At 40.3% G+C, this 27914-nt stretch overlaps 1 protein-coding gene across 3 annotated transcripts in view; it reads left to right on the forward strand.

The window, feature by feature from the left end:
* tub (TUB bipartite transcription factor) overlaps positions 1–27914 on the forward strand; it is a 55805-nt gene that overhangs the window by 9545 nt on the left and 18346 nt on the right. For 2 of the 3 annotated variants that reach the window (XM_075460058.1, XM_075460067.1), the window contains exon 2: positions 26280–26331. In XM_075460058.1, the coding sequence (XP_075316173.1) occupies positions 26280–26331 (52 nt within the window). Of the gene's footprint in view, positions 1–17262; positions 17699–26279; positions 26332–27914 lie in introns of those variants that run through there. The other variant, XM_075460076.1, reaches the window with a different exon arrangement.

The following is a 27914-nucleotide window of genomic DNA, read 5'->3' on the forward strand; positions in this document are numbered from 1 at the left end:
TCCATGGGGTTTTCCCCATGTTTTTAGTTATTTTGTATTTTATCATGTTTTAGGTTATGTCTTAGTTTTTAAGTTCATGTTTAGTTCTTAAGTTTTGCCATGTTTTAGTTTTGCCTTTGTTTTCCCCACAGTTTCTGTTTCCTCAGTCCCCATGTTCAGGTCATTAGTTCATTCACTTCACCTGTCGATTTTCTCAGCTGCATCCATTCACTCATCAGTTCCCTCAGTATTTAGTTTCCTGGTTTCTCACAGTCTTTGTGAAATCCTTTCACCATACGCCCTTCACCACGGTCACAGCCAAGCGAAGTATGTTCATGTATTTCCAAGTCATAGTCTTTGTTTTGTTTGGTCTTACTCATGTTTTGTTTTCATAGTTTAGTTTTTGTCATCGGATTTATGTTAACCTTGTTTGAAAAATAAATCAAGTCTTGTTTTTGAAAATCCGCATCCGTGTCCTTCCACTCCTCGCACTTCCACCCAGCCTGACACATTTATACATACGTAAATACTTAGATTCCGTGTAGACAGGTGTCTTACACTTCCAAACACAAATGCAGAGCCCTGACACTGCACTGTCGTCACCTACAATCACAATGGAATGTTTTTGAATTGAAGAAAAGTTGGGGGACACCTGCAAAGGTATACATCTCTTCCTTGAGAACCACTCCATGTTAAATCAAGTTATTTCTACTTGCAGTTTGGTTCATGACATTGTCTGACAGAAATACATGAAGTGACCAATCAGTTCTCACTGCCTGGTTGTGACGTAGCCTATTGATGCTTTGTCATCAATAGGAGCTGCTTGCTTTGGTTTTCAACTTGCATAGCTTTATTTTTTTATTTTTTCTTAACTTGCAGGGTATTTTCCACCTGTTGACGGAGCTGTCAAAATATAAATATCGTCATGGCAACGAGCTTTGTGGCACTTATGGATGCCAGAAGAACAAATGGAGACATGCGGCCGTAGAGCAGCTCCCTGCATCATGAAAACAAAGAGCTCCTGACCAAGTGTCACCATGTGATGAGATGTGTGTGGTCACAAACGCAGCTGCAGTCATTCAACAGTATTTCTAGTGAAACATCACTGTGTTTAAAACCATATTACTGAGCGGAGGTACTTCATTTGGTAAAGTTATGTGATTCTCCTCGGTTGTCTTTTATAAGGGTAACAAATATCTACGCAGGTGGTGGTGATAACGGCACCACCACTTTGAAAAGGTTGGATGCTTTACATGTACTTAATTCACACACACACACACACACACACACACAAACAAAAATCTGGTGTTATTGCTGTTTTTCTCATGAGCATCTGAAAGTGACAGCCCAGCAGCTTTTGAAAGTAGGCCCGTGTGGAACTCAAACCTCATTTTCTGGCTTGATTTTGGAGTTGTGCAGCATGACCAGCATTCCCGTTTGCCTCCAGAGAAGGACTTCTGTCCTCATACTTCAGTTGAAGGCAGGAACTGTGTCAAACCCAACAAAGCTTCAAAGTTTCTCATCGATTTTCCATTGGCTCATAATATTACCACCTCCCCCAGTGCGCTGTTAAGAAATTGGGGTGATTTCATGAATTTCTGTGAGAGATTGAAGTGTGTTTGGTGTTGGTGGACTCCCCGGTTTTTCTTCAAAACAATGACTTTCAAAGTTTACCACATTCTTCTTTGAAAAATGTGACTTCTGAAAGCTACGAGGAAATGACAGCAGCCATCTTTACATTTGCATCAAATTGCCGTCACATTAGTACCATCTGCTCTCACCAGAAACAATTTTTTCAACACGGTTTTAAAAATACTCCATCTGTCCACTGACTAAACATCGGAGTAATTACCAATATGAACGTCAACAGGAAAAGTACCATTAGAATTACAGATTTGGTTTTGCTTCACTCCACGAGCGGAGCATTTCCCACTCAGTATTTTAGCCTCATTGTTTAAGGGCCTTGTTGTACTGTATTTGATTACTCTAAAAGCTCTCATCCATTTTGTTTCCAACTGAATCCGGGAGCTAATTTTCAGAGAAAAAGGACAAAGTCACAGCTTGCTGTAGCTTCTCTGTTTGTGGACAAAGCAGAGGACTGAGCAGCAATGTAGCACATAGTCCCACAAAAGTAGGTGAAGACCAAAAATTCGAGCTTGTATTCATATGGTTGTCAGATACAAGACTCCAAATTATTCTTTTTGTTTTCCATATTGCACCGCACTGTTGACTGCAATATAGTTATATAGTATATAACCAATCCTGGGCTGGCACTTTGAATCATTTTAATACATATTTGAATAACTGCAGCAGAAGCAAGAGAGTGGTTGATGCCAGAGTTTCTGAGAACAGCGTCAAGATGGGTGACAAACATTTCTTCTTTTCTCATTCATTTCATATACAATTTAATAAACTCATCTGAATTTTTCTTCAGCTGATCTTCTCTGATCTCATTGTCTGCAGTTTATTCCCTAAAACTGTGTGACAGACAGAAGACATTTGTCTTTTCGCCAGCATTGCTTGTGAACGACCATAATTATGTCGAGAAGAGAACTTAATAGTCCTGTTTGTGAGGTGAAATTCCTTAAAATCTTGGCTTAAATATTTTCTTTGAGGGATTTACATACTAATCTTTCAAATCATTTCTCATAATCTGGTTTTACGGGCTCAGATAAAATGCCTTTGTACTGTACATTTCACCCCCAGTTAATTTGTGGGTTTTATATTTAGTTTTATACTCTGTTTTGAAAAGGCTGTACAATGTGAAATATATCAATTCTGCTGCATCTTGCTAGTCTTTTATTCATCTCTAGCCTCTGCTGCTCAGCTTTGTGCACTTCCACTGGTGGAAGTGTGTGGGATATGCCCCTGGAGCTGGTTGCTATGGTGAGACACCATGGTGTAAATTGTGAAGGGACATTATGTTTTGAGGAATAGTTTGTTGTGTTTGTGGAACAGTGGTGTAGACGGAAATCGTATAATAGGAGGGCAAAGATAAACAGATAATCAAACAAATAATAACACAATGCACCCTCCAAAACACTCAATTGTCATTACTCCATCATTCATCAGTGCAGGAATACCCAATCATGCTACCTGGCACAGGGCATGGCAGATACCTGGTATTCAGCCATAACCATTCACAAACACAACAGCAGTAGCTTTATGTTAAACTCGATGTGTCTGAGCTCACTGCCGCAGTCAACTATCCACATCTGCACAAACACATCCATTGCTACGTGGTAAGAGAAATCTAGAGCTGCATGAATTCTGCTCAGGTTTGAACAGGAAACGGGCAACTCAGTTGGGACCATGAATATACTCAGCATAACACTGCACTTTCTGCACTGTAATTACCTCAGTTTTGTCCAGTTTTGTCAGTTTCATGAAAAAAGTTAAATTTGTGATAACGTCAGAGGCATGAATGGTAAAAACGGCATAGTTAGAATGACCATTTAGCTGCTGGATGATGCAGTAACAGAAGATGTATAGGCAAGGAATCATGTAGCAGCCAATGAGTGGTTTATTGAAGATTTTTGATTTGACAACTATGGAAGCAGCATGCCCAGACACACCATCAGCAACGCCCACAGATTTGAAACTGGTACCTTGTATACCTAGTCTACCTGGGCCTGTACTATTAGCAGGTGTTGTCCTTTTTGCTATTCAATAAAATAAACTTCATTCGTAGAGGCACATAATATATATATATATATATATATATATATATATATATATTATATTCTCATTAAAATGCTGCATGCTACTCACACCCTCCAAAGAAACCCACAAAACCATTAAAACTAATATACAAATGCACCCCAGTACTGAAAAATCCCCCTCTCCTAATCCAACCACTTGGTCCCTTCCGGAAAGCTTATGAGCGTGTTTGTTTCCCCGGAGAATCCTTTTGGCTGCGCACCTGGGAGTAGACACAGAATTGGACAGGTGAGTTTTCCACACAATAAGTAGAATACAGCAATTACCCTTTACACAATAGCACGTAGATGTTTGACAGTGCATATTTTTTAATGATCAATTACTCCTCTGAGTTTACTGCCGTTACCGTCACAGATTGACACGCCGCTCTCTTTCAGGTGTAACCGTACGTTTCTGTTGCAACAAACAACTGCCATAAAATACTCAATAAAATCAATAGATAAAGTAATAAATTTCATTGCTGGTATGTGCAAATGTACAATGGATTTTGTTCTGTGCAAACCTCGCTAATAAAGTGTAAGGTACATGCCCACAGCCTGTGCAATATATACAAGAGCAAAAGCTGCTGTCAGGACAAGTAACAAAGTCCTCTTTGTTACAGGCATCCATTAAGGTAAAAAGCACTCTGGAAAAAAACCAACATATTTTAGCCCTTACCACAATGTTCTTCTAACCCTAACCGAGTATGTTTGAGTCCTAATCCTAATTAAATTCAGTTTCTGCCTAATATGAACCAAGCGATGCCAACGTTATTATTTCTGTTCAACCAAGGAGTGACTCAAGTGTTTCACTAAAGTCTTGTTGTGTCATTAAGTCAACATACCTTAGAAGTGAAGCAATGCTTCTCCCATGCTGGTCTTGAAGTCATGTGATGGACGCAGTAATGTTTAAAAGCATTGCTTTCTATCGCGCCATCAATACCAGTTGGTGGTTAACGAGGTGACAGCCCGATCGATTGGAGGCTTTTTAAAGATAACTGGGAGATTCTGATACTGACTTGTACTTATTTTAAAAATGACAATATTCAATATTGACTGTTATCTGCTCTCTCTAGATTTCAACTGTGTCTTGAATGCACTGTTCTAGGCCTGAGCCTCCAGTAAGCTGAGGTCATCCTGGGCCTATACATATAGCGACAAGAGTGGTGTGACTTTATATGTCCTCCTATACTGAAATAAATTGTAATCATGGACTGAACGAACTGTAACCACAGACTGTTCTGATCTGATCTCCGTCTGCCTATTCATCACATGGAGGAAAATGAGTGTCACAGTGTTCTTTTACTGGGTTTGAAAAACAGGGAAAGATCGACTTGTGAAGACAAAAAAAAAGGACAAAAAATAGCTTGGCAATAGCTTGTTGAGTGTTACAGGAAAAACAAAACCTACACCACACGACATACAATCATTCTAACGGGCCCAAGGTCAAAACCTGAAATTAGAAAATGATCCAGTGTATTTGAGAACTAACACTATTTAGTCCTGCTTCCTTTCTGCTTTTGCTCTGGGTTTAAAAAAAAGCACTGTTTCCTCACAAAGCTGTAATTTATAATGCACTTTTCTCTTGCTGTCACAACAGACTGGTATAAGATTAACTTCGCCACTGAGTGAGACTGAAGCAATGGTCAATCACATAACTGGCTCTGTCTTGTTGCTCTTGATTATTTATAATGTCTTGTTTATTTATTTAGAGTATTGAATAGGAGCAGAACCATGTCACAGTGTGATTAGTAGATAGCTGGAGGATTTCTTTTTGATTTGTTAAAAGTGGTGAGAGCGACTGTTGGAGTTTCGTGGATGCTGTCAGGGACAGTGTGTTGACAATTATATTCACAGACCTGCTGTGTCCACTTTGACCATTATGTTTTATATTGTTTGCCTGATATCCCCTTTTGAGGCAAATATGCCTGAAAGTTCAAGTGCAGTATGTGGGTCCTTTTTTCTCTTAAATAGTTAAAAAAGGGGCTTGAGTAAAAGCAAGAGCACATACACTATATTGCCAAAAGTATTCACTCACCCATCCAAATAATTAAATTCAGGTGTTCCGATCACTTCTGTGGCCACAGGTGTATAAATTCAAGCACCTAGGCATGCAGACTGCTTCTACAAACATTTGTGAAAGAATGGGTCACTCTCAGGACCTCAGTGAATTCCAGCGTGGTACCATGATAAGATGCCACCTGTGCAACAAGTCCAGTCGTAAAATTTCCTCCCTACTAAATATTCCACAGTCAACTGTCAGTGGTATTATAACAAAGTGGAAGCAATTGGGAACGACAAGAACTCAGCGACAAAGTAGGAGGCCACATAAAATGACAGAGCAGGGTCAGCAGATGCTGAGGCGCATAGTGCGCAGAGGTCGCCAACTTTCTGCAGAGTCAATCCCTACAGAGCTCCAAACTTCACGTGGCCTTCAGATTAGCTCAAAAACAGTGCGTAGAGAGCTTCATGGAATGGGTTTCCATGGCCGAGCAGCTGCATCCAAGCCATACATCACCAAGTGCGATGCAATGCGTCGGATGCAGTGGTGTAAAGCATGCCGCCACTGGACTCTACAGCAGTGGAGACGCGTTCTCTGGAGTGACGAATCACGCTTCTCCATCTGGCAATCTGATGGACGACTCTGGGTTTGGTGGTTGCCAGGGGAACGGTACTTGTCTGACTGCATTGTGCCAAGTGTAAAGTTTGGTGGAGGGGGGATTATGATGTGGGGTTGTTTTTCAGGAGCTGGGCTCTGAATGCTTTTCAGCATACCAAGAGATTTTGGACAATTTCATGTTGCCATCTTTGTGGAAACAGTTTGGGGATGGCCCCTTCCTGTTCCAACATGACCGCGCACCAGCTGTGCATCAAGGCAAGGTCCATAAAGACATGGATGAGCGAGTTTGGTGTGGAAGAACTTGACTGGCCTGCACAGAGTCCTGACCTCAACCCCATAGAACACCTTTGGGATGAATTAGAGCGGAGACTGTGAGCCAGGCCTTCTCGTCCAACATCAGTGTCTGACCTTTACAAATGTGCTTCTGGAAGAATGGTCAAAACTTCTCATAAACACACTCCTAAACCTTGAGGAAAGCTTGCCCAGAAGAGATAAAGCTGTTATAGCTGCAAAGGGTGGGCCGGCGTCATATTAAACCCTATGGATTAAGAATGGAATGTTACTTCAGTTAAAATGCGTATAAAGTCAGATGAGCGAATCCTTTTGGCAATATAGTGTATGTACATCCATTCAAACAGTGTGTTCTGCAGAGTGTTTGCATTCTGGCACATTTTTCTTTAAGCAGTTTGTCCTTTGCTGCCTCTAACATCTGAGCATTTAATGACCTCCTCGCTGTATAAACTGACAGCCAAGGCCCAACAATACAGATTACCAGCTGTGATAGCAAAGCGGGTAGTGTTTTCACCTTGTTTGTCTTTTGGAGTGTTTATGTTTGTGTGTGTATTTATGTTGGTTCCTCTATTATTAAGGGCCCCGAAACCTAAAAGGACATCCACCTACAGGGACTCCTGTCAACATGGGGACCAAAATGTGGTCCATATGAGTTCAAAAGGGATTTTTAAGGGTTACAATAAATCAATTCAAAGACAGTTTAAAAATTGTAGACGCAGGAACATCTGGCTGTAAGTGTTACGACTGATCATTGCTCCCTTTATTCATGAGCACTGTTGCAAAAACCTGATAAGTCTGATGCTTTTTTTTCTTATTTTGTGATGTTTTGATGCCTTTGCCCCTTTGTTTTGTGTTATGTGTACATGTAATCATTACGGCTCTGAACTGCTACTTGTCTTGGACAGGACACTTGTGAAAAAGATTAAGAAGAAAGATTTGGTTTAGAGGTTCAAGTTAGGCCAGGAATATGCTTGCTTTTATGGATGCATCATGGCTGCCTTGAGTATCCTGTGTTTGTTTGGAACGTTGTCTGTGCGTGTCCTCATAAATTATCGCTATGCGTTCGCTAGCTGTAATATGTGGGTGATTGGTAGGGGCAGATTAGAGCCAAATTTAACTGGATGTGGGGGCATAGGGTCGGCAGCAGTAAAAATAGTTATTATTCACATAATTATCTACATCTTTACAATGTCTCCTTGCCACTGTACAGTGACAAACATGCTTGTCATAATAGTTGGCACGAGGTCTGTGCACTGAGGAAAATGTTGAAGAAAAGGTGCAGGGGATGGTGTTTTTTCTGGCCTGGATCATCTGGTGTGCCCCCTTGTGGAATTCTCCGATAACAGGTTTATTGCATTACAATTATGTGAACAATTCTGTTAACAAGTGATTAAAAAGCAAGTATATTGCCGGCCTTAGTATCAGAGTAGGAGATGTTTAGGGCAAAGGTTAGGGTTCGGCATTCAATTATGGTGGTTAAGGTCAAGGTAACAGGGCTAGAGAATAGATGGGGCATGTGTGTTTGTGTGTGCGTTCTCAAAAAGTGAAGACGCACGCTGTTGTGGGAACTATTACAGAAGTAGTTTTGAGCACTTCATAACATGTTTGTCTGTTTGCCTGTGGACAGACTTTTTTCAACCCAACAGCACCTCATCAACGTGAAATGCAATCACAGAACTTTACAGACGTATGGCTGGATCAAAAGGACCGACATGTTAAAATCCTTACTGGTGTGATCCCTTCAAAAGCTGGTCTTATTTTTGTCACAGTTTGTCACAGGGAACACCAGAAACACGCAATCTAACAAAACTCGGTACTACTCCATGTTTATGGTTTCATGAGTACTGTGGTTTTACATGTTTGCACTTTAAACAAGGAGGAGTGGGCCAAAGCCAATACACATGAAGACCACAAAAAAAACAGACTGTCTCTCAGTCATAGGGACATGGAAACAACATAGTCGGCTGCTTGTTGCTTGGAAAACAGCTGTCATCCATCTTAGCCTTCATTCTAATGTCAACTACCCACCTCTAGAGATTTTGTGACTGTATCTTGCTCGAATGTGATGCTACTGTGTGTGGTGGATGCAGTCTGGTCACAGAGAGACAGACACACACACAAAAAAAACGTGTTCAACACCATATTTGTGATAGTTCCCACTACAGGGCAGGCCTCCAGGACACGTTATGATCTGATGACGCACACAGACACGCACAGAATCACGAGGTGAAAAACGAATAAAGAACGTGACGAGAGTCTTTAAATGGCTTTTATCCCCCACACAGCAGAGAAAGTGATTGTGGGTTAATTGAGAAGGACTGCTTTGCCTTCCATAGTAATTACCATTAAGATGCTCTGTTGATGTTTCCTGCTGAAAAGACTGAAAGGCACGAATCTTTGTGTGTTTTATGTGTTCGCTGATGCGGCACTCTTAAATTAAAAACTTCGGAAATGGGAGCAGAAATTGCAGCACTGATGAATACTAAATGGGACCAGAGAGCAGTCTTCAGTAACTAATTGCTCACACATTATTCCGCCTTAAATGAATATGTGTCTGCAGAAACTATAAACCGTCCACCTTCGCTCATAACGTGAAGCGGCTGTTGCAGGATGTGTTATTGTGCAGCACCTCCGTGTGTCCATGAGCCATCACTACATATTTTTCTCACTGCTCAACCTCGCCCTCTCCTGGTCAATGGGAGGAGAAAAAAACACACCCTCTGTGCCACTTACTGCTGCATCAATGTGAGATACACTGCAGGCACAGCAACATATTAATTAATCATAGCTATGGCAACTGGCAAGGTGGTAATGGATTTTAGGTTGCGCATGTGTGCCTTTCCCTGAGGTCGATATTATGGTTAAATGGCCTACCAGAGAGCTTTTAAATGATAATTAGTCTCGGCTGTTGCCATGGTCACGGGAGTGAACGGGCAGAGTGTCATAGAGGGAAAGACATCAGCAACTGCCTCCCCATGAGGAAGCTGAGTTTGGAAGAGACGTGTGCAGCATTGTCTGGCTTTCCCGCTCTCTCCATTCCTTATGTACACATAATTAGAAACAGTAGCTGTAGCTCTGAGAGTTTTATTTTTCATAAAAAAATTATGCATGGAGGTGTAATGCACTTGAATGTGAGAGATAGATTAAGGACCGGGAGACTAAAGAGCAGTCCCATTCAAAAGTACAATCAAGTTTCATTCACTGCTTCCTGTTTTTATCCGCAGTGAATTGTTTTGTGTCCTTTATCAGAGGTTTCCAAACTAGAAATGATGGCTGTGAGCGTGAAGCACCGCCAGAACTAATTTTGAAAGAGGACCGACAAGTACGAACACAGACGGCTTAGAAAAAGTGAGTCACATGTATATAAAGTAAAACTCTAAAGATAGATAGAGGTGTCACACTGTACAGCACGAGACGGCACTGTCATTTAACATCTCTGCCTCTCCGCTGTCTTTCTGTCAGCAGGGTGTGAGGTGTGTTTGTGCGTCAATCTGTGGGGGATGTAGTTCTATCCTTTGTTTCAACCAAGGATGAGGCATTAACCTCTGAGAGGAAAGGATCTGCTTAATATGGCATGGCAAAATCCTAACGGGGCATTCATTAGCTGTGGAAACAAATCTGCCCGTGCACCCCCAGCACTGCCATTTTTAAGAGAGAAGGAAAATCACACTGGAAGCTTAAGCCACAACTTGCCGGCCTAAAAATCTAAACACATCTGTTTATACACACGGGAGACGCTGGAGATGACTCATCAGTCCATTTTGGGGTTTGTGCCTCTTGTTATACGAAGATGGTCATCTTTGTCTGTTGCCCTTGGATACAAGGGGTTTCCAAATGGGAACCCTGCCATAAACAGCCATATAGTTGTTGTTTTGGCTGCCACACTGAGGTATTGATTCCAGCCTCTGAGGGTTCCTAAGGCAGTGTTATGTAATGTTTGGCAAATATCTTTTTAACTCCACTAAGAAGGTTATATGGTTGGCTTGATGTGGCTGTTTGTGAAGAGGAATTACTTAAAGGATGGATTTTAATTTAAAAAAAAAAGAAAGCAGGAGGTGGTGCGTGGCTCAACTTAGAAGTAATTAACACTTTCTGTTGATCTGGGTCTGTATCCAGTGTTTTTTCTTTTCTTTTTTTTTTTCATTCAGCCTTGGCAGAGGAAGGCAGTCTCAGACTGCTCTTAAATAAATGTCTGCTTCCGTTGGTGAGTTTCAGATCTTTTTTTCATCAGATGTTTTTTTTGACAGGAAAACACAGTTATGCACTTGTTTTTTTTTTTTTTATTGTAATGGAGAAGCAGCGCTGCACCACTGCGCCTCTAAGCTTACATTAATCTAAAGCTTTCATCCATCTTCCACCAGTGTTCAAACATTTAATGCATCTTTGAAGTGATTCAGATTGACCTGCTGCATGGCATCCATTTATTTACATTTGTCACCAGCAGAAAGATAGTAAGATATGCAGAAGTGAATCCAGAATGTGCAAATATATGTGTATTTATGTAGTATTTACGCTTCCCTGCGAAGCGCACACAGAGATAAAGCTGGTTTGTGGAATGGTGGATGGAGAGGAACTTTGGTGAGTCTAAGCAGTTCATGTGGTTGCCTCACTGGGACACTGGGACGCTGTTTCATCCAGTGTGACATTTTCTAATCCAAATCATGTTTTATGCATGCCCTCTGATGGCCACTGAGCAGTGAAATACAGGGATGTATGTGGACACAAGAACTGTGACTGTGTATTCATGTATGTGTGCATGTGTGTGGGCGTGAGTCACCCACTGCTGATTCCTCAGCATAGTTATATGCTTTGTGCTATGTTATTTGATGACAGATGACAGACATTTACATGAGCACTTCTCAGGTGCATATTGGCCTTTATTCAGTCTATTTAATGTAAGTGGTCCCTGAAAATGTATCTGAATTATGAATTGGAATGGGATGCCTCACACTTGTACTAATTCCCCTCTCTTTTCGTGTATAAGTTCACGCACTCTCTCTGTTTCTAAAGCTGTTAGATTTAATTTTCACTCACAGTCACAAACACAAATAGACTCTGGTTTCTTTTTTTTGTTGCCTCTCTCAGGAAGATTTACAGCTCTGCGTCAAATAAAGATGCCACTGTTTCTACAAAATGCCTCCAGCAACCTTCACAGAATGGCGATTTTGGTTTTAGCAAAACACTGTTGCTCTCAATTTGATACATTTGATTATATGTGTGAAATCACCTTCTGAAGGACCTCCGTGGATGACGGTCTGATGATGCTGATTCATAGCAGGCCTCGATAGGCTTTTCCTGCCTGCCCTGTACTGCATTAAACAGCAAATTTGTTATTTGAATGTTATCTGATGTTGACTAAGCTTCCTCACGAAGACTGTCTGCGGTGGCTTGAATTTGCCATCTTATCAAGCTTTTTAAATGCCTGTGTTTCTGGCTACTTTCCATAGTGATAAGCGGGTACAATAGCGTGCCTGCCTTTTCTGGTGTTTTTTCCAAATATTTGAAAATGTTTCCTCAGTAGGTTTCTGCTGAGTTGGACCTTCAGGTGTAGATGCAGTAGTTTCCTTAAACTGACCATTTCCTGCTCTGTTATTTGATTTTCGATACCTCAGTGGAAAATATGTTGAACTAAGTCAAATTTGACTGTTCCATCTCTACCACCATGTTTGGTGATGCGATAACCGCTTTTTTTAATCATTTTCGAACTTTTAAAGGGAACCAGCGTCTTGCACTGGAAGTTCCCCGTCTGAGAACGTTCATGATTGTTGTTTTTTTTTACTCTTAAGTTTTCATATATTTTATTTTTCAGATGTGCAGGTTTGCTATTATCCAACAAAATATGCACTATGCAGATGTTTCTGCAATCTGAACTCTGATTAAAGGCAGGTGCATTTTCCTGATTTCCATAAACAAGAAAATGCTTGCCCATTCAGAATATAGGTCACTATATATCTCTATACACTCTCACTGAGAGTATCAGAAGAAACTGTGTCCACAGTTTGAGCTGAATATAAAGGTATATTTTGGACATTTTTATACATTGAAGAAAGGCGTATTATGGAAGCAGAATGATAACGTAGTAAGCATTAAAGCAGGTTTTGGTTTCCAAAACCATTTTTATTCTCTTCAACTTTCACTTATACACAAGATGCACCATCTGATATCCGTTGCAGCCATTTCGTTCCTGGGTTGCTCAGCTGTGTGTTGTGTATGAATAATTTAACAGGTGGGCATTATTAAACACCATCCTTCCTCTCAATCCTGATGCAGGTATGACTCTTTTAGCTTGCACTAACACGTTGCTAACGCGATCCCTTGGCTCTGGTCCAGTCACTCTGAGGTGCTGCAGCTCCCGTGAGTGATGTGACATAATATGGATCCAGTCAGTGACGCACTCTTTAGCTGTGTCCTAATTGCCTCCTTCTAATTCCTTATTTTCGGGCTGAATGCGCCACAAAAATTCTTTCTCCTGACTGAATTTGGAGGGCAGAGTGCTTTTTGTTATTGGTGCATTCAGGCAGTTCAGATTTTTTTTTTAATGATGCCATATAAGGTATAAACAATGGAAGCCAGATATGAACTCTTCATTCCTGTTAGTATGCTGGGCATGATGTTTGTAACTACATGGTGTGCAGGAATCACTCTCATTGTGACTACAACTGTGAAAGGTGCACAGGTTTACCCCAACACTGATTTAAAAAAAAAAAAAAAAAAAAAAAAAAATGTCTCTTCTGTTAAGATACATGATAGATAGATAAATAAAACAACTGTTGCTACAACTGCAATTTTGGTGCGAAACTGTGTGCCAATCCGTTTTCCTCCCACTGTCCAAAAACATGCCTGTTAAATTGATGTGTGACTGTAAAGTGGTAACTCTACTCTGCATAGTTGCACCTATTGCCCAATGGTACCTGGGATAGCACCCCCCCCCCCTTGCAACCCTGTATTTGATTAAGCAGGTATACAACATGGATGGAATAACCTTTTATTTCTCTGAGAGCTACAACTGTAGGTACAAACTGTGCCACGACAGAAAAATTGCTGTGAGTTCAGTCAGTTATGCAAGTTACTTACAGCATCTGGTGCTTATGAATCATGGTTTTTGGTTGATCCAAAATGAAAGAAAAATATACACATCTTCAGCACTAACCCCCACAAAGGGAAAAGTCACTCATCAGTTGCCACTTGTCCTGCATTGCTGATCAGGCTGCTATATTATTAAGGCAGTGTGCTCTGCAGCTGTGGTTCAGTCACTCTGACTGAGACAGGCAGACACAATCCAGATATCCATTTTCACATCAGTATGCCTTCTGTGCCAGGACAATTATTATAATTACTGATATTGCTGGCCTCCTGTTACCAACAGTAAAATGCCTGCGGGAAAACTCTGTCCAAATTCTGGATTGGAAAAATCGAATTTGTCAAGAGGATCTTATCATTTGTTGTTTAATTCAGCAATGGTTGTAGGGCCACAGGAACAAAAAGAAGGAAGGAAGGAAGAATAAAAGAAGGGAAGAAAGTCATCCTCCCACCCACTCTCGCTCTCTGTCTCCCTCACGACCAAACTTCAAAGTCCTCACTGCAGCATCAAATATTTAGAAGGGTGCTGTTCTTACACCTGTTCTTCAGCAGAGGGGCTAGTTCCTTCTGCTCCTTTTGTCACAAACATTGATACACAACCAAATTATGATATTACAGCAACTTCTTTTGATAGTCATCGGCATTTTTGTCACCACCACAACCAAAAAGGATTACCACCTTTAATGATCTTTATGAAAAATCATGTTCTTTCTTCTCCCCACATAAGGCAGTCAGATTGGAGTAGGATTACATGAACCGGTATCCCATTTCAGTGTTGGGGTAACAATGCATAAAAACAAGTTTAAAGAGTAGATCTTATATAGATGTGTCCCTCATTCATTGCATGCGTACCTTTACACTGTTCTGTCATTTGAAGTTTCCGGATTTCTACCTCACTCTGACTCGTCCATCTTTCTCATTGAATCGGAACAGTAGGCCTCATAAAACAGACTCTTGGTACTTTCCACAATATTGAGCAGAACACTAAGACGGCTGTCTTTACTATTTCCGAACACTGAATAAAAACTGATAAAAGCACCAACAAATGTACCTGCAGCACTCTCCCTGCCTCTCTGAGACATTTTTTTATTCAAACTTTACTCCTCCCTTGTTTATCAAACAGTCTTGTCTGACAATTTACTTACTTGACGTTTTTTCTTGATTTTTCGTTGATTTTCTTGATACAAGAGATTTCTGTGCTGTTTCAGTCAATGTGTACGAGTCCAGAACATTGAGAAACAAGCCAGAAATTCTTTTTTGATTATCTTTAATGGAGGTCTTCATTTTACGATTTATAAACAGAATGACAGAATGGCAGCAACCTCATATGTAGGGAGAAAATGGAACAGGCTTAAAAGCTGACTGGGACATTATGCCAGAGGGATATCATATTTGTGGAAAGACAAAAGAGGAAAACACTCAGGTTTGGCTACACCAAGCTTTCAGTAAAGCTCCCTGCATCACAGCTAAAAAGCATGTCGTTTATATGAAAGCAAATTGATTGAAAATCGACCACTTTATGAGAATTCCACTTGAGTGTAAATAGATAAGTTTTTCTCAAGCTTCCTTAGAGCACCTCAGTCCTCCAGTTTAATTAAAAGTCACAGGTTGCTTTTGTCCTGGTGGGAGCAAAAATCTAGGAAATCAATTTGTTTCTGTTTTTGCTGATTTGTTTTTAAGTTTATTTTTTTTCTTTTCAACACTTTATTTACGGTTGAAGTGCTGCTCATTTATAGCATGACATTTTGAAAGGCCATAGAATTAGAGAATGCAATCAATGTTTTATTGTGCTTGTGTTAAAGCAGTTTGCAGTTGGGTTTGGTAGAATGAAATCAAGCTCTGACTGTATTTCTGGGGAGAGCTGCTTACCAGTTGTAATTATTGGCAACTGTTTGACCATTTTCATTTCAGTCTAATTGTCAATTTAATTAACAAGGCTATTAGTATCTAGGCGAAGCCATTTAAAATTGATTTACTAAAAGCCTTTGAAAACCTTTTTTTTTTCTCCTTTCAATAAAACGCCACATAAGGTGTACACCCCCCCAAAAAAGAAAAGACGGGACGCTGTGTAAAACATAAATAAAAACCAGAATGTAATGATTTTCAAACCTCATAAACCAATATCTTATTCTTAATGGGAAACAGTAGATATTTATATCAGCTTGCTTTGACTTTGAAGGCAGCAATACGTCTCAAAAAAGTCTCTATCTATCTATCTATCTATCTATCTATCTATCTATCTATCTATCTATCTATCTATCTATCTATACATTTTGGAGGAATGAAATATTTGTTTATGAGATTTGCAAATCATTGCATTCAGTTTTCATTTACATTTTTTTTAAAAAGTCTAAAGTTCGTTGATTACCAAAAAGTTCAGCTCATGATGCCAGCAAATTATATGGTGGTTAAACATATTTATCTTGAATATAAAATACATACCTAATACACTTGTCTGACTTGGCTTTTAACGCCTTTTGATTTGACAGTTACTGCTACTTAGTGACTCCATCAGTGACGTTTGTTTTTCGGTGTGCAATAAATTATTGAGGGAAGACGCTTGATTGCCCTCGATAGCGGGTCCACTGTTTGACTGTGCTGAAACAACACCATGCGCTTGCTTAGTGTTGCATTACAGCTTTACTGTGTGAATGTGTGTCTATTCTGATAAGCACATGACCTTGGGAGAATCAGCTTCGATACATTATAAATGTCTCAGCTGTTATTTTTGAGTGTGGGTGTGTGTTTCCAGACTTGAATGCATGAAACTCAGAATAGAGTAGCTCTCCAGATGTCCTCAATCCATGTTACATTTTGCTTCATGAGGATCTGTTACAGTAGCAAATGAACATGAGACTTTCATCTGTAACCGTTAACAAATACATTTTCAGGACTTGCCGCAGGTCATTGTGCACATCTACATATGTAGAAGATCACATACTTAAAACAAAGATATTTGCTTGTTGATAGCCATGACATGAATTGACTCCTTGTAAACCAGATTCGTTACAAGGAAGTCACTTGGTTTATCTGTCTATAGATGGAGAGCACAGGGAGTGATGTGTGTTTGTGCGGTGACAGTGAGGGGTGGCAGAAGGAGGGCGGAAGCAGATGTGTGTGAGAGAGGTTCAGAGCTGTGGCACTATCACAGAGTGCCTTTGTCTGTCTGTAGAGAAGTGTTGAATTAAAGGCTGTTAGCACTTCTCTGCACACACATATGCTAATGCTTCTTCTGAGAGAATAAATAAATTATGGTGCACAAAACACATCTGAGTCCCTGCTTTACATGCTCCATGCAGCATGCACAGTGTGCAAGAAAGATGAGGAGTGCAGAAAGAAAGGGTGTGTGTTTGTGAAAGGTAGCGGCAGAATGAGCGGGTGGCACTGTGCAGAAATAGCACTGAAGGAACCACAAAGAGGCAAGGCAGAGGGCATTCTCTATCACCTTTCCTTCTTTCTTTCCTCAAGGCTTTGCTCTCACTGCTGCTGCAGGTGATGCTGCATGAGAGATAACGGGAGATAGATTGGGCAAAGAGGCAGAGAGCGAGATTTGGACGGAGTCTGAGGAAGGGGAGGGGGGATTTAAAGGGAACGAATCGGAGGGAGATTCAGACAGAGCCTACAGAGTGAGAGCGAGGGAAGAGAGCCAGCGCAGAGAAGGAGAAGAGGCGGCGGATGGGAGAAGGGAAGAGGAGAGGCATTGACTGGAAGCATACACATGGAAGAGAAGAATACGGCTTTTGCATGTGCCCAGTTTGCAAAACTGCAGAAGAGTTTGGCTGTCTGACTGGATTGTTAGTCATCTGCTGTTCCACAGTTAGAGGACATACAAAGAGAAACAAGCGGGCTGGGATTACAGGGCTGTGTGCAGAGGATGAACAGGCAATGTGGGCTCTGTGGTTGTGATCGCCGTCTTCAGACCCCATAGCCACTTGCGCTGGTGCTGTTGCAGGCCTTCAGCCTCGCAGTAAGGCAGCAGCGGCTGATACAGAATGAGCTCCAAGCACTCTTCCGACTGGATTCCCTACAGGTACTGTACGACATTCCTAACAACACATGAAAGAGCACAGTATACATCTTCTGAAGCAGTGTGTGCATGTGTGTGTATTTGAGTGACCATTCAACGGTACAAGTGTCTGACAAGGAGATCAGACTGATAAGGAGAGCAATGAAGTGAGCGAATAAAAGCAAACTTTCTAGTGTTGGAAATAGGATTTCTTCTTTTACTTAGTGTTCACACCAAAAAGTGTTGCACATTTATATTCATAGCTTAGACTGTAGAAAATCCAGAGTGAATTATAGAGTTTCACCTCCAAAAATAATTGTGAATATCACCTTTCCTTGAAATATTATTATTAATAATTGGGTTAAAGTGGTTTGACCAGGATGGCATGGATGTGAGGTGTAGGATTACATTTTTAACTACACCATTTCAATCATTTGTCTTTTGGATCGCAAAGGAAGTTTCTACCCGTGTTTGGAAAGTGCTTCATGGGTAAATCTGCGTGCATGTGTTTAACTGGTGCCAATGTAGATGATGCAGTCCCGACATTTGTAGCGGGTGACAAAATAATTTTTTGGATCAAAACAAAGAAATGGGAGCCCCCCTGTTGTCAAACTGACATCCGCTCTAATCATTTCAAGTGCAGCACCACCGCTGCTGGCCGTTGCCTCTGATTGAAACCCCATTGCCATGGTTTCCCCCGGCTTGCTTTGATACCATTGGCTCATGGTTGCTATAAGATACGGCTTCATTCTACAAATTCCAGAATGAGACTTGCATTGGGGCAACAGCATCTGCCTGGAATTTATTTTTAACTTTAGAGACTTCATATACCTACCACTGAGAATGGCGAAGCAAAAATAAAACAGTGTTTTAAACAGTATTCATTTGGTAAATTCTACATTTTGGCCTCCACGCTTATTCCCGACAAAATGTTCCAAAAGTTGGAAATTAATGTTGTGCTGCAAAAAGAGGTTAAGTATTGAAGAAGGCTATTTTAGTTTCGAGATTCGTGGGCTTCCCGGTGAACAGGGTTTTACTGTTTTATCACATGAGGCTGCCCTTAAAGATGTATGTGCTTCTGTGCAGCGTTTAAGTTGCGCTCTGTTGCTTTGTCATCCCTTAAAAACGTACAGCACAGGCATTGACAGAAATCACTGAAATTAGGGCAGCTTATCCCACAAGCACCCAGAGCCACAAAGAAGAAGTTGTCGTTGCAGAGTGGTTCATCTCTGTGGGGAGCAAATTCGCCAGATTAGCACTTTCGCAGCTCTTTTTGTGAGGACGCCGAGGACTCTCTTGCTCTTTTGGTCTCTGGCGGGGTAGATCAGAAGTGGTGAAATTGTTTTGCTGTCGAAAATGCATTCCAGTGGTGTTTTATTCTTTCTAACATCCAGAAATCTAGAGTGAGAGAAAGTTTAAGCTGTGTCATTTACATTCCCACCTTCAAGGTCAATTTGCATCTGCGCAGCGCATATCAGAATCATTTTCCAATTACACCTTCGTGGATGGCACTGTGCAAATTGAAAAAATCCAGCTTGCTAATGTCTCAGCCAGTAACACACGAACTGTGTGTCATCTGGCGATGCAAGTAAGATATCAGTGGCCTGCAGTCAAACTTCCATCCAGTACAAAAATGACTCTTGATTCTATTTGCTTTTTTCCTTTATGGTATGATAAAATTAGCCACTACTATAAGTTTTCAACATTTGGGTGTTGTGAAATGTTACTTGGCTGATACTGATACAGATGTTAAGAATAATGATCTAGCCAGTGGCCCACTGCCAATACAGATAGTTTTTGTCATTTATTTCCCTTTAATGCCAGAGTATAAATGAAAAATGTCCTATAAAATGTAGCTGAAAAGTCTAATAGTAATACCGTTCATCACTCTACATTTTAAAGAGCATTACGTTTCGTACAAATGTATAAAAAAGATCCTTTATTACAACCTTTCACACAAAAAGATCATCTCTGCAATAGATGAATAAATAACTAAAAGACTTTTTAGCTTGTCCAACTCAATGTCTTTTCAGAGCTTTTTTCTTTCTGTGCCTAACAAGATGAAATGTGAACAAACCTTGAGGTCAAAGTCAACACAGCACAAGCAGGACACACACCACTGCTGTTGGTTCCTGTTTTACTGTTCGTCGATAGGGCGATAGGCTTTGCATAATGCACAGATATCAAAATCACTCCTGAATTTCACAGGCATTTGACCTTCAGCAGGGGGCAGTTGGTATTGATGGATTCTATTCTGCTACTATTAAGTTAGAAACAGTAGCTTACAAATATACTTTAACACAATTATGGGCAAATCAGTATTTTTTTTGTTTTGTCCATATACAGTCAGATCCGGTGTCTACAAAATGGTCCAGCTGGTGTGACAATAAAGGCTTTGCAAGTACACCCCTGTGCAAGTATTTATATGTGCTTTCACTCCATGCAAACAAGGATAGAGTGCAAGATGGTGGCAAAGATGGTTTTGTATATGTAACAATCTTTCAGCATTTTCAGTGTGTTACCCTGGCTTCCCCATGCAGCCCTCAGTTGAGAGGTTTGTCACAACTCATACAGCTCAATTTGCATTTCCATTTTGCATAAAATCCAATGAGCACATTGCTTTAACAGATAAAAAAAGCTACCCGTGAACCCATTGATGTGATGCAGTACAAGAGTGACCAGACACCTTCCACACAATCACAAGCTGTTTGACCTGCTCTAGTGCCGGTCCGTGTGTGTCATTATCTTCCTGTCTGATGCCCATTGACACACTTAATTACTCCGATTGCAGACATGGAGTGCTTTGTTTGTCTGTATGTGTGATTGAGAGAGGGAGGTAAATACAATTTTTATTGCATCTGTGTGTAGGCTTTGTCATCAAACCTGTTAGTGCACTGATTATTTACAGACTGATGATGTACCTGCAGGACTCCGCTGTCACCGTCACTCTTTTGATGGAGGAAGGTGCAGTCAGGTGCGGATATTCCATTTCAGTGTTTGTGGGGGGGCATAAAAACGTTTTCAAAAGAAATATTGAGGGGGACGCTATTTTTCATGATCATCATTCACTTTCTAACCTTTATTTCATGTTAGTGAATATCATGGGTATTTATCTATTTATGTAAATTAACAACTATCTTTACAGTGATGTGCTGGCTGGGTGGGGGCAATTCATAGGGAGACATGTACTCCTGTCCCCCACAATTTCCCTCTATGAATTAAAGGCTCGAACACTGATAAGCCGACTATCTTTGAGTGCATCAGCAATTTACAAGTGGAACTTCAAATGCAATTGAAATTGCATTTGCATGTAATTTTGATTTATCCCAAATCTGTCAGCAAAGAGTGATCAACAAGTTCCAGATTACAATTATTTCAATTTAGATTCATCACAAAAATGCAAGATCGTAGGCTGAGACTACAGACATTGTCCTTCAAGTCACTAAAACAAAAGCATTCAAACACAACATCATCCTTTTATCAGTTGAAAGTCGGTGGAAATGTGGTCTGATGAGGATGTGGGTGGGCTGTGTCGCTGCCAGGAATGTCCAAGGTGTTTCTTTCTCTGCCAGCGATGTCAACATGTTGGTGGAAATGAGTTCTGGTTAAATTCGAGAGGCTCGCCATCCCATAGTTTTGTTATGTGGCCGCTGCTGCATTTTGGGTCATGTAAACAGCAGCAAATACACATCATTTATAGATTTCAGGTATTGTGCGTGATAGCTTTTTGTCCTTGCACAAATTAAAAACCATTACGTGCAATTGAAAAGCGTTTTCCCATTCATCACAAACCAGCAGACACCTGCACCCTCTCCGTCTCTTATCCTTGTCTCTTCTGCTTTGCCTCATTCTCCCGGAATCTTTTGCATAATTCTCACTAATTAGGAGCCATAGAGGTTTCTCAGAGGTCTCTGAGCTGCTGGGCCACGAGAGCTCGAGGAACAATCAGTGAGTCTGTCGCCAGAGATTGAAAGCTCTGAAGAGAAGGCAGGTTGCAGAAAACAAGTGTTGGATAAATATCCTGTTGTTTTGTTAATGAAAGTGATTATTCTGTTCACCTTTCGTAAATGCTGTTGACACAGACGTTGGAGAGCAGAGCAAGAGAGAGCACAGTGGTCACAAGAAGATTCTGGGAGGGTTTGCTCTTCCACAAAAGCAGTAAAAGCATTTCACGTTGCGTTAAAACCTATTATTAAGAATCTGTGTGGTGTCTATAAGAGAAAGGTTAGAACAACGAGGAAAAGGAAAAGTGCTGTTGCTAGCCGGGAGGAGGATGTTTAACAATGTTTAACGATGCTACTGAGAGAGACTGGCATCTGTCAAATTCTAACTTTGTTTGTGGAACACACATTAACACAAATACAATCAGAATCGGATTTGTTGTCTTTGTGCTGTGGCTGTTTACCCTGAACGAGTTTTACTTAGGGGTCCATATGCAAGTAATACAAACATATGGACAACTCCCAAACCAATACAGCACATGTATGTTGAAGGCCAATTTAAATGAAAAGCTGCCAAATCAGGACTGACTAAAATAGACTTGAAGAAAACATCCGAAATACTTTTTTTTGTGTGTGTGTGGTTATGTCAATATCACATGAATTTGAATGTATCCATTTTGTCGTCAGGTCTTCTTTGAGTAACAGATCAATGCAGAACGAAGCTTTGTTGACATTTCACAGCAGGGTATTTTGTATTCATACGGCAATCTTTTCACATACCTCATCAAGTAGTTGTGGTGCCCAATGCAAGCCAGGACATGTAGCCCTTTAACAGACTGGTAACCTCTCCAGGCTGTGCCTGGCCGCATAGGTTCAAACCCCCCCGTGACCCTAAATTGGAGACACAATGAATGAATGAATGAACGATGTGAAGTGGGGAAATATTTCACCCAGATTGGTCTAAACTCTAAAACATCATTTGAGGGTCCTGTGAATAAATTGATCTGAATAGTTGTTCTAATAAAGCTAATTTAATTGAGCGTTGTAAGTAACCTCATTATGTTATACGATTGATTCAGCTAATAGTCCCATTTTCCTTCATTTTGACTCAAGCGTGCCACAGACAGAACTCCCTACATGACAAATAATCTTCATCAGCACAGTGGCTGACAATTGGTATGAAAAGACAATTCCACTGATATAAACATATCTATTAATGTGGATTCTGGCATTTCTAATCAATCCTCCAGCAGCTGCACAATGTTAACAATGACTTTATTACAGCTCAATGTAAATGTGGGGCTTGTGATTTTTAGCTTGCCGTTACTTAAGTCATGGTAAATTGTGATGTTCATTTCCTGCTTTTTTATTGCAAATACTTAACTGTTTATATAACAGAACAGCTATACTAATAAATACTAAACAAAAAGCAGCAGCCCTGGTCTTAAAGGAAACAAGTGTGTGGCCAATAGACTTTTGATTTTGCACAGTGCGGAATGATTACATGTTCTGGAACAGCTTATTATACTGGAGACTGGTCTCTGAATCTATTTCTGTGCAGTCAATTGTTTGGCCCTTTACCTTGATGCTTGTCTTTATTGATTGTCAGATGTAGAAAGCGGCTCTTAATACAATGAAAGATAAAAATCTTTTTTTTTTTATATATCTCCTTTAACTGGCACATTCACAGGCATTTTGCGGGGTAAAAAGAAACAGAGGCCAACTTTCTGAATTCATGTGGAGACCTCGGCATTATGTCAGAGTGTACCAGCAGATCAAATAGTGTTAGTGTTCATGCCAATAAAGACATAACCCAGTTGTATTGAGGGCAACAAAGAGTTCAGAAAAGAATACAAGGAGAATGTTTTTTTACGGGCTGAGATCAGAGATGTGCGTGATGTTGCGTAGGTAGTTGTGTGCTGTGCTGCTGGAACAACTCCGCGTTTTCCCTTTGTCTTTACTTTCTACTTGGGATGAAATACGGTGCAGATGATCCACGGATGCTTTTTAGAGACATGAAAGATTTCAGAGAGCACATGCAAAGCAGCATCGGTCACGTCTGCGCTAAACAGCAACCTGGTGAAAAGCTTTTAGGATGAGAGGACTGAGAGCAAGTTTCTTCATCTAGTTTGTGGGGTACGGGGCTCAGTGAGTCTCTTTCATCTAGTACAGTCTATCCAAAGTCATCTGTAATGAGACATACACTTTCAGTGATGCTTTAAGAGGCTAAGATCAAACCTGAGAACACTGAGCGTGTGGACAGCGAATCGTCTCGGAAGGTTTGAGAGGTTACTTGTCCTTTGATACAGTTTTCACTTTTGTAACTTTGGGATTTTGTTGAGGTGAGCATTTGTGCTTGTGTGTTACGTTGAATGAAGAAACTAAATCCATGATTTTTAGCTTCATTTATGCAGCTAGAAATCATGTCTACACATCAAACAGCATACGTCACCATTCTTAATTCCTTTGTCCCTGCTTTTCTTGTGATGGATGCTGCTGTCTGTTCCCTCCCTGATACCGTATCTTAAGCATCCTTCAGTTTGCATTCAAAGAAAAACTCTGCACTTGTGCCTCTGGTAACGATCCCTCATGTCCTCTAATGCTTTTTTGTAACCTTTGCAGAATCTTCGCTGTAACCTGTAAGCTATTGGAAATGCAAAGAAGCTCAAAGACAATGCACCATTAAACAAATGAAATGAATAAAGAGCAGCACACAGGTGAAATGAGGTGTTGGTTTAATGAAGTTTCTTTTCTGTATGTAGCCCTATATGGTTGTTGGTTGGATGGTTGGTTTCATTTTCCAAATAGAAGATGACATATCAAGTTTATCAGCTGCTGAAATTTGACCCCACTTTTTTTTCACATAGATTCATCACTCATATTATTTGTACGTAAACATTTTTCTCAATGTCAGTACTTATTTTTTTGCTACATCCGACTTTGAGGCCACTTTGGTAAAACTGATAAATGGCCACATCATATGTGGTACAACGAATACAGCAGCGGTAATGGAGCATGATGGAACATGGCTCTATTTTCGCTCTATATTGGCTATAATGGAGTTGCTTGATAATTTATCACTCCATTTTTTAAATTAACTTTAATTTTCTCTGCTCCACTTAAAAAAAACTAATTTAATTTGCATTTTTTAGTTCATACATTTTATCACTTCCACTTTTATCATTTCATATGCAGGAGTAATAAAAGCCAGCTTTTGAAATTCCTTCTTGTGCACTGTTTTCTTGTCAGCTAACTTCATACTTTATGCTGCATATTAGACAATAAGATAGAATGCAGGCCGATGATTTAAGTGTTTTTTCTGATGTTGTAGCTGAGTGGTGTTGTAGTTGGAGCTGTCAGCGTGCATTGAGAAGGGTCCTGGTTTGAATTGTACCTCTGGTCTTTCTGTGTGAAGCTTGTACGTCCTTCTTTTGTTTGTGTGGGTTTTCTCCAAGAGCTCTGGTTTTCTGCCACTGTCCAAACATGCACATTACTGTGCGTTAACCGGTGATTCCAACTTGACCAGGAGTGAGTGTGTATGGTTCTCTGTTTCTGTGTATTAGCTTTTTGATGGGTGTCGCCTTCTCTTGGTCGTGTTGGTGCTGTTGTTGATTCCTTAGTTTTACTCTGCTTTAGAAAACACAGAAATCAAAGAAGACAAAGATCTGCTCTGTGATGGAGTGACACAAACTGGAAAACTGGAGTGTTAAGATAATTAGGATTGTCCAGTGTAGATGCAGTCTGTGCTTTTCACCTATGCTTCTTTGCTGTTTATAGTTTTTGCCCACGTCCCCTCCAGGCTCTGGCCTGAAGTTACTTTCAGTCAATCAACATTCAATCAGTGTGCAGCATCATCTCTGAAGCCTAAGCTTTTTAGTTTTTTTGCCCTGTCTGTCTGCAGGGACAAAGAGAGCTGCAGATGGATACCTCTGTGAAGGTATAAAATGGCTCTCAGTCTGTCTTATGCGTCCATTAAAACCTTAAAACTAAAATGAAGCATTTTTCTCCATAAAGATAATTGCTCTATATTTTCAATAAATGCTACATATATGTAAATTTCTATTTCATGGTAAAAGGCAATGACTCCTTTAGTGCTGCTTGTCAGCAGCCTCCCCCACTCTTTAGCTTTGTAGAACTGTGTTTTTTTTATTAAGTCAGGGGACAACCAGTGCTTCATCTGTCAGTCAGAGGTTCCTGGGAAGCTTTTATGACTTTAACAGTCAGGGTATGAGTTGTCATCTGGTCTTTATTTCAATGGTTTCTACTCACTTCTCCCCACCTCTTCTTATGCCTGCTGCATTTGCCTGTCCTCAGTGTGCCAGAGCGGAACCAGAACAAACACAATATAGAGCGAATCCACACGGCAAAGCAGATAAGACACACGTAGAAGTAAAACGGAAAGAAAAATAAAGGATAAGCAAAACAGCAGTAGAGACTATCACACTTACCTGGATTGGACAGTTTGCACACAGATGATACAAGACTTAATGACTTTAGCACACGGCTAATAATGTGGTGAACCTTGTTCCACTTCGGCATATAGCCTATTCTTATTTTACTACATTTCATTATACTAAATGGACAAACCTGATTTCACTCGTACGGCTAAGGAGGGACCTAAGTATTTGAACCTCATTCTGCCTCTTTTGCTCTTCTCTTTGCAGCACTTTAGACGATGAAGGCACCACCCTCCGACAGCAGAAACTGGACAGGCAGGTAAGTCTTTGCCGTTCTTCCTGCAGTTCTAATAACAGAGTAAGAATAATCAATTATAACAAAGAAGTTTTTATCAAGAGACTGAAACAACAAAATAAGACATACAAAACTGAACACATCACTCTAAAACCAAATATTTTCAGTTGTGATATGAATCCTGTTAAGACAACATACAGTATTATAACAGATGCGTTCAGAGTCCATCAGTCAAACTGATGTTGGACACTACAAACTTATGCCAATGCTGTCGTTGTTTGTTGTCAGCTACACTGTAGCGTGACCAAAAGAAATGATCTGGACGCTACGTAAATTTAGTGGTGATTGATAATTATGCCCTATATGCTCTAAAAGTCACAGAAACAAACGCTGGCACAATAGGTACACACCAAATCTGAGGTGATTTACAGCACATTTTTGGTTTATGACATGTTGTATTTGACATCTCTCCACAATGATGGCATAAAACCTGAGCACACAAATATAGGTGCATTTGTAATTAAAAAAAAAAGAAGTTTTTATTGCTCTGTAAGCTTTGACTGCAATTGTATTATAATAATTCAATATACTAATATTCCACACAAAATACAATGAGATATGTCAAACATAACAACTGCTATTATACAACTGTTTGTAAAGCCACATTGAACCCATCATTGTAGCTCACATTTAAATATGTAAAAAGCGAGCTGCATAACAACTTATCCCTGCTTACTGTTCAGACTGAACATCTTAAGACAAATTTGGTTCCTGTACATATGTTACACACATTTCTCAAGTCCAACGTCTAAGGCGGAAAGAGACCAACAATTTCATGGTTGAAGAGTATTTTGTGCTCGCCAGGCATTCTCAACAGCTTGGAAAATCCCAATAATGAAGCAAAGAATTTAGCACCAGCTAGCAAGAGCTGGCAGTAGCACGCTCCATCAGCTCCTGGCACCAGGCCACAGTGCATAACGGTTTATTACTTTCAATGTAGTGTACAACCTCTGTTCACCTCTTTTGCTGTACCATGTGATGAGTTTGCAGTGCAGTTTGGAGTGAATTAAATATTTATGTTGAAATTTTGAACAGTAGTACAAATTGGCTCAATACTCAATATATAGTGCACTATGTCGTGAACGAGAGGATGACCTGAACACAGCTCAGGTCTCAGTTGCCAATTACAACACCTGTTGTTCATTTTGTGATTACCCCTCTCATTATACACACTTCCAGGGTTTAACTGATACTGTTGGATGCTTGTTTGGGTGTCAGATTGCCATGCCAAGTCAAGTTTAGTTTCTTCCCCACTCTGTATTTTTGGATATTTGCTCCTGCAACTCCTACCTTTGCAGTGTTTTTTTTATTTTGGTTTCCTAAATAAAGCGCTTTAATTCCCCTAACTTCTGTTTCCCACCTGTGATCCTGCATATCTGGTTCTCTACACTTCTACCACACACTTCAGGAAGAACAAGCGTTACAAACCATTTGATTGAAGCATCATTTAGTGGTAATCGTTATCATTGTGTATAGGTTCCATTTTACTTTAAAGGAGAAAAAAACCTACTTGTAGTTGTGTCTTTAAGATCTTTTATAGCACCCAC

This window comes from Odontesthes bonariensis, chromosome 1 (assembly GCF_027942865.1).
Source record: "Odontesthes bonariensis isolate fOdoBon6 chromosome 1, fOdoBon6.hap1, whole genome shotgun sequence".
Lineage (NCBI taxonomy): Eukaryota > Metazoa > Chordata > Actinopteri > Atheriniformes > Atherinopsidae > Odontesthes > Odontesthes bonariensis.